Source organism: Chrysochloris asiatica, unplaced genomic scaffold, assembly GCF_000296735.1.
Source record: "Chrysochloris asiatica unplaced genomic scaffold, ChrAsi1.0 scaffold00019, whole genome shotgun sequence".
Classification (NCBI taxonomy): domain Eukaryota; kingdom Metazoa; phylum Chordata; class Mammalia; order Afrosoricida; family Chrysochloridae; genus Chrysochloris; species Chrysochloris asiatica.
Window position 1 is genome coordinate 30,550,115 of NW_006408537.1, and position 8,066 is coordinate 30,558,180.

The 8,066-nt window shown below is 38.8% G+C and overlaps 1 protein-coding gene and 1 pseudogene across 1 annotated transcript in view; both read right to left on the bottom strand.

Annotated features, from left to right (window-relative positions):
* Positions 1-1,041: 1,041 nt before the first annotated feature.
* Positions 1,042-1,817, bottom strand: LOC102842052 (annotated as a pseudogene).
* A 1,648-nt stretch (positions 1,818-3,465) lies between these two features.
* The window catches only part of IMPG1 (interphotoreceptor matrix proteoglycan 1), a 145,802-nt gene continuing 141,201 nt past the window's right edge, over positions 3,466-8,066 (bottom strand). The window contains 3 exon segments of the mRNA XM_006878342.1: positions 3,466-3,534; positions 7,306-7,421; positions 7,424-7,467. Of these exon segments, the coding sequence (XP_006878404.1) occupies positions 3,466-3,534; positions 7,306-7,421; positions 7,424-7,467 (229 nt within the window).

Below are 8,066 nucleotides of genomic sequence, written 5' to 3' on the forward strand. Positions count from 1 at the left end.
TCAAGGTAGCATAATATTCCATTGTGTGTATGTACCACAGTTTGTTTATCCATTCTTCAGTTGATGGGCACTTTGGCTGTCTCCATCTTTTTGTTTAGCCCATTTTTGCTGCCATTGTGTCAATCCATCACGTTAGGGGTTTTCTTCTTTTTGCTGACCCTCCACTTTACTAAGCATCGTGTCTTTCTCCAGGGACTGGCCTTTCCTGTCAGCATATCCAAAGTATGAGAGATGAAGTCTAGCTATCCCCACTTCTAAGAAGTACTCTCTGTACTCCCTCCAAGTTAGATTGATTTGTTGTTCTGGCAGTCCATCATACTTTCAATGTTCTTCCCCAACATCATTGTTCAAATGCATTGATTCTTCTGCAATCTTCCTTATTTATTGCCCAACTTTCATGGCTTGGATCTGGCACACCTGAGTCCTCAAACTGATACCTTTGCTCTTGAACACTTTAAAGATATCTTTTGTAGCAGATTTGTCTAATACAATACGTCATTTGATTTTTTGACTGTTGCTTCCATGAAGCCTTTGACAACTTCAATCTTTTCTCCATGATGATTTTCATTTTCTTTACAGATTCAATCCATACTGAAGGCTATAGTCTTTGATTTTCATCAATAAGTGCTTCAAATCCTCTTTGCTCCCAACAAGCAATCTTGCTAGTGAATCTTTCTCCAGTCCTGATGCCTTGTTCTTCATATAAACCAGTTTCTCAGATTATTTGCTCAGCATACAGGTTGAATAAATATGGTGAATGGATACAACTTTGGCACATACCTTTTCCAATTTTAAGCCATTTAATATCCCCTTGTTCTTTAATAATGACTACCTCTTGATTTATGTGTAGGGTCCCCATGAGCACAATTACATGTTCTTGCATCCTCATTCTTTGTAATGTTATCTATGTTTGTAATGATTCACACAATCAATGAAAGAACAGATAAGGCTGATTAAAATGAAAACTGAATCCTGCTCACAGTTGCCACAGGCAACCCTCTTCTTATTCTTTATTAGGGTGGAGCTCATTCCCTTTATTTCCTATATTCTTCTGTCTCGTCTTTCCTCCCTTTTTTCTTTTCTTTCCTCCTTTTCGAGTTGGTTTTCATGAATGATCCTGAAATCCATATTTGTATTGAGCCACAGGCTTCTTTCCTGTAGAGGTGAAGTAGAATTATGAGTTTCAAAGACCTGATTATACTGTTAAAAACAATAGCCTTCAGAGTCCAGATAGTAGCTCCGGAAGTTCACTTTCACAATCTGATGGTATTTGGTGGCCACTGTCAGTGCCTGACTCAGGAGGAGTAAATTCCTCTTCAGCCTGGAGAACGAGATGAATCCATAGGGAGTCTGAGGATAATACACCATGTAAGTAGCTTTGCACTGGTTTGATTTCATACAGTGTGTTCCCCAGGCCAATTCGAATCCACACTGCATTCTCCTCACCATCTCTCAAGCTGACTGTCACATTTTTTTAATGCTTTCCAAAGAACTTTCGTAAATGAACATTTAAAGTGATCCTCATCAAAAGGGTCAGGGTCTCTACCTGTTTTTTCACTCATCTTAAAAACATCCCAAAGTTTCTGGTGCCGATAAACTTGATTATAAATGATGCCTAAAAGGGCCGTGTCATTGCACACTTCTCCTCACAGAGTAGAACCAAGTCGTGCATAAAGGGTTCCTTTCGCTGCCGGACGTTTATGGTCTGCAGTTGGATGTTCAGACAAAAAGTCCCATGTCTTTAGGATTGTCATCATTTCGGTCATTGGGATTTTCAAGACAATCCTCTTGATAAACTCGGCAACAGTCTCGTCCATTTCTCTGGTACTGCAGTTTTTCTGCCCCACGTTGGAAGACAACAATTTTCAACTGTCCAAAAGGTCTTGAGCCCAAATCTGATGTGGCTTCCTTGGCAACAAGGAAGGAGAGTCATCTTTAGGAGCATGATTGGGGTCGTGTGCCTTGGAACATGAAGCAGTTGACAAAAAGTTGTCTTGGAGGCCTGGGATCTGGCCTCTTCGAGGCTCCATCCACCTTGTGGGGTCTGATCCGAAACCTCCCGGATTGTCCTACCGGCTGGTATCTCCAGACATCTCCGTCTTCAGTAGCTGTTACGGCCATATGCTACCTCTTGAAACGGTTGAACATTAACTATTTCCTTTGGTACAGTGACTGTGTATTTCTTCCATCTTCTTTTGATGCTTTCTGCATCATTCAATAACTTGTCCAATAACTTCAGTAATTAAAGTGGAGGCTTGAATTTTTTCTTCAGCTCCTCCAGCTTGAGAAATGCTGAGCGTGTTCTTCCCTTTTGCTTTTCTGACTCCAGATCTTTGCACATTTTGTTGTAGTATTTGACTTTGTCTTCTCAAGCTGACCTTTAAAATTTTTGGTTGAGCTCTTGTACCTCCTCATTTCTTCCATTTGCTTTAGCATCTCTACACTGGAGAGCAAGTTTCAGAGTCTCTTCTGACATCTATTTTGAACTTTTCCTTCTTTCTTGTTTTCTTAATGACTTTTTACTTTCTTCATGTATGATGTTCTTGATGTCATCCCACAACTCTTCTGGTCTTCACTCTTTAGTGTTTAAGAATGAAATCTGTTCTTTGGATGTATTCAAGGTAATATTTTGTCTCTCGTGGACTTGTTTTCAATTTCTTCAGCTTCAGTTTGAATTTGCATATGAGCAATTGATGGTCTGTTCCTTATTTTGGCTGATGATATGGAGCTTTTCCATTGTCTCTTTCCAAAGATATACTCAATTTGATTTCTGTGTGTTCCATCTGGTGAGGCCCATGTGTATAATCGTCTCTTATGCTGTCTAACGAAGGTATTTGAAATGAATGAATCATTGGTCTTGCAGAATTCTATTATGTGATCTCCAGCATCATTTCTATCACCAAGGACATATTTTCCAACTACTGATCCTTCCTCTTTGCCTCCAACCTTTGCATTCCAATCACTAGTAATGATCAATTCATCTTGATTGCATGTTTGATCAATTTCAGATTGAAGAAATTGGTAGAATTCTTCTATTTCATCCTCAGTGGCTTTAGTGGTTGGTGTGTAAATTTGAATAATAGTGGTATTAACTGGTCTTCCCTGTAGGTGCATGGATATTATCCTATCACAGAAAGCACAGCACGGCAAACTGACAGATGAGTGGTTCTAATGAACCAGGGAGCCTGGGGAGTGCGAAGGAGAACAGGAGGCTGCCTCGTCTGGCAAGAGCAGCACTTTATTTTTAGCTTCCATGGCCTTTTATACATGTTTTGAGATAACAATCAAAGCATTGCCTGCTTGTAGTTACACTGCTAACATCTGTGCATTCCTTACACTATTTTGTTGTAGCTAAAAATTCTCAGTAAGTCAGTAAATATTTGGTACATGTCTCGAACCTATTCTTGTTTATATTCTGTTAGGTCAAGAAGGACTCTAAGACGTATAAGGAAGTTTGCTTCCTTTTCACACAGGTTTGCCTGGTGGCTTACGTCCAGAGTCCATGTCCTCAACTGTCCCTGCATCTAGTTCTTTCTTATATTCAACAAGTGGTGGAAATGAAATCCACAGAAATGGAAAAAAGATTGAAGATTTCATTTCGCTCAAATCCACCATCAACACTCATGGAAGCAACAGTCAAGAAATCAAATGACATATATCATTAGGCAAATCTGAGGCACAAGACGTCTTCAAGCACCTGACCCAAGCCATGGTATTTTCAATATGTATGTGAAAGTTGGACAGTGAATAAGGAAGATAATAGAAGAATTGATGCATTTGAGTTATGGTGTTGGAGGAGAATATTAAAAGCCTCACAGAGTGCCAAAAGAATAAATCATTCTGTGTTGGAAGAAGTATAGCCAGAGTGCTTCTTAGAAGTCAGTTCATCGTCGCTCGTACCATGGGACATATTGTCAGGAGGGACCAGTCACTGGAGAAGGATATCATGTTTGGCAAAGTGGAGGGTTGGAGTAAAAGAGGAAGACCCCCAACGAGATGAATTGTTACAATCGTAGTAGCAATGGGCTCAAATGTAGAATGATTGTGATGTTTGTGTAGGACCAGGCAGTGTTTCATTCTGTTGTTTGTAGGGTCACTATGAGGTGGTACTGACTTGATGGCACCTAACAACAACAACAACACTCCTGCTTGTTTTTTTATTTTTGTTCACTGGATATATTTGTTTCCATCCTTTGATTTTTAATCTATTTTTGTCTTTGTGTCTAAGGATATCTCTTATAGATAGCATATTGTTGGATTTTTTTTTTTTTTTTTTTTTAATCTATTCTGCTACTCTCTGCCTCTTGACTGGCTTATTTATTCCATTAACATTCAGTGTCATTATTGATAGGTATGAAGTAATTGCAGTCATTTTCCTGTTTTTTTTGTGTGTATGTGTTTATGTGGTACTGCTAGTTTCTTTGTTCCATATAATTTTCTTTGCTGAGTTTATTTTGTTTTCTTGGTCAGTTTTTCTTTGCTTTTGTCTGCAAGTTTACTAACTTTTTGTGGTTTTCCCTTTGTACGTGTGTTTTGGAGTCCCGGTGTGGTGCCATAGGATAATGCACTGGACTGCAAAGTCAGTTTGAACTATAAGGTCGGTGGTTCAAACCCACCAGCCACTCCTCGGAATCCCTATACAGGGTCACTATGGGTCCAAACCGACTTGACAGCACTTATCAAAAACATGTTTGTTTCACTTTGGATGCATCTATAGCTGGATTGACTTCTGGGTCGTGTTGCCATGTATGCCGTTTCAGATTGTTGGCTGTGCTGTGCGTTCTCAGTATGAAGGATTGTTTCTCATAGTTTTTGTCAGGTTTGCCTGGCTGTTACAAATTCCATTAATTTTTGCTTATCTGGAAATGTTCTAATTTTGTCATCAATTTGTAGGAGGTTTTGCTGGGTGTATAATTCTTGGCTGGCAATTTTTTTCTTTGAGAGTTTTGTACATGTCTCCTCATTGCCTTGGCTGTCTGGTTTCTGCAGAGCTTAATCTAATTGGTTCTTCTTTGTAGGTAAGTTTTCTTTTTTCCCGAGCTACTCTCAGGATTCTTTCCTTGTCTTTGAGTTTTAAAGGTTTGATGATTATATGTCTTGGTATTTTCTTTTGGGATCTATCCTGTTTGGGGTTTGTTCAGTTTTACTTATGCTCTCATCTTTCATGAAGTTAGGGAAATTATCTTCAAATAGCTCTTTGACTGTCTTTTCTGTGCTTCACTTGCCTGTTTGGAACCCAATCACCTGTAAAGTATTCCACTTCATGTTGTCCCACATGAATCTTCAGATTTTTTTCATTCTTTTTTTTCTGATTGTTCTTCTTGCTTACCAGGATTGAGATGTTTATCCTCATGTTTACTTATTTAAGCTTCCATTGAGTCAAATCTACTCTCTTGCACTTTCAATGTATAGTCCATTATAGAAATATTTAAAAAACATTTTTTGTCATACATTGTTTTGATTTTATGTGGATCTTTGATGTAAAATTGACTTGTGTGTGGAAAGGAACAAATTTTACTTTTCTTTAAAAGGAAGACCAATTCTATCTCCAATGATTACTGACTAGTCCTTATATTTCCCACTGAATTGAAGTGCTTGCTACACATACATTTCTTACATTGTCATTTCCAGAGGCTCTTTAGAAACAGAATATCAGATTCTATACAGAATCCTGTTGGGATTTAATTGGAATTAATTTGGGTGAAATTTATATCATGATCATATTTACTTTCCTGAGTTGATATTCTATCTCCTATGTTCATTGTAAATGTGCTTCATAAACATCATTTCCTATATCCCTTGCAGTAACCCAATGAGTTGGTTGTATTACCCTCATTATCAAATAAGGAAATTGAGGTTTAGAGAAGTTAAGTAATTTGTCCAAAACCACTTAATTAGCAATTTGCTGAGCAAAAATTTAATCACAATTTGTCTGGACTTCAGTACATTGCCTCTTAACCATCATGTGGTAATTAGCTTTGAAGTGGTAACACTTTATAAAGAGGCTAAATCTCTCTTGTTTCTTGCTGACTGACTGTAAAAGTGGATGGTCACAACCCCCCCCCCCCCCCCTGTAGGATATTAGAAACTGTAGCCACGAGAATGAGCAAAGAGACAGTACAGACAAGCAACCAAATAAAGCCAAGTGATCTGATAATAACACGAGTCTAAGGGGAGCAGCACTGAGGAAAACGTCAGTGTGTGATTAGATCAAGATTGGAAAAGCTGGCATCATTCTGAGTTCGGACTATAGAAAGGCTCAGCAGAAGGCTTCTGATGGTTCATGGTGCAGAACCTGCAAGATTTACAGCCTTGAAAACCTTTCATAGTGCCTCCATGAGTTGATACAGACGTGACTGCACACCATCACTATCTCCTCTGGATTATTCTAACGTGCACTGACGTTTGAGGACCATGGGTTTTTGTTTATTTGTTTTTATTTTGAAAACTTTTTATTGTGAATTGAGTGAAGGTTTACAGAGCAGATGATCAGTTTTACATTCAATAATTTATATATATTTTGCTTCAGTTAATTGATTACATCTAATTAATGTAACATCACTTATTCTACTTCCTTCTTTTCCTATTTCTATTTTTTCTTCTTTTTTAATTCTTCAACACTTTGTCTTTAGGTAAATGCTCCCTTTAAAAGACAAAAATCTCAATTGGTTGATTATTCCAAAGTGTGCTTACCTCACTAGTGCTATTGTTCCTCTTATACAAATGTCTATTGTTGGCTGAAAATTGAGCCATAGGCATGAGTTCAGTTTCAGGCCTGAAGGATGACTAAGAGTCATAGTCTCTGGGGTTCCATCAGTCTCTAGCCACTCAGCAAACCTGGTCTCTTTTATGATTTTCAGTTTTGGTTCCACATTTTCTTCTACTCTATCTAGGACCACAGAATGTGACTTCTATCAGAGCACTTGATAGTAGTAGCTGGGTACTCTCTAGTTCTGGTTTCAGGGTGAGAACCATGGGTTTAAAGGACTGATAATGCATTTCTCAGAGCAATTAATTTTTGGGTCTGTAAGGTTAGCATTTAACAACAACAAGGTTAGTGTAAGGAGCTCTGGTAGCACAGTGGGCTGTGAGTTGGACTGCTAACCATAAGGTCAGCAGTTTGAATCTACTAGCTTCTCCATGGGAGAAAGATGAGGCTTTCTGTGCCCATAAAGATTTACAGTCTTGGAAACCCTAAACAGGGTCACTATGAGTCAGAACCATTTCCCTAGCACACCACCACCACATTCTTGACCTAACTGCATTGCATATGGCTCTGTTTTCATGAATGATCAATGACCTCACTTCCTCTTTGGGGTCACAGAAGCCTGGGTCCAGGTGATATAGGCCCTTCTGCCTCTCATATCCAGATCTGCAGTGACACTCTGCTTCTTTGGTCCACTCATTCATTGCACACTGACAAATTTGACACAGGCCAGGAATTTGCAGGGATCTGCTTGATCAGTTGTAAGAGACAGGACAGATTCAATAAATGCTTGGATGTATAAACGGTGGACCTAGCAAAAGCTGAAGGCACGAAATGGAATGTATTTGCTATCATCTCATTTTGGAGTGGGTTGCACAGGAGTGATTACAGTATGGCGTGAACAGAGAAACACAGATGTCTGTATCTTTGAAAAATAAGATTATTCAAAGGTGATAACTTATTTAGTTCCAAACATTATGCTCAGATTTTGGCATGAATCAAAATCACTTGGAGGCCTTGTAGGGACACAGATTGCTTAGCCCCACCATCAGAGTTTCTGATTCAGACAGTTTAGGATGGGGCCTGAGATTTTGTATTTCTAAGAAAACTCCCTAATGATGCTGATGCTTCTGATATATACAGCACAAATTTGAGAACCACTGCATTAGAGAGTAGAGTTTTTTCATTTGTTAGCTTGACTTTTTTTTTTTTTTTAAAGGAAAGAGTCTCTTGTAAGGAGTCCTGGTAGCATTGTTGTTGTTGTTAAGTGCTGTCGAGTCGGTTCCGACCCATAGCAACCCTGTACAGGGTTTCCGAGGGTGTAAATCTTTACGGGAGTAGAAAGCCTCATCTTTCTCCC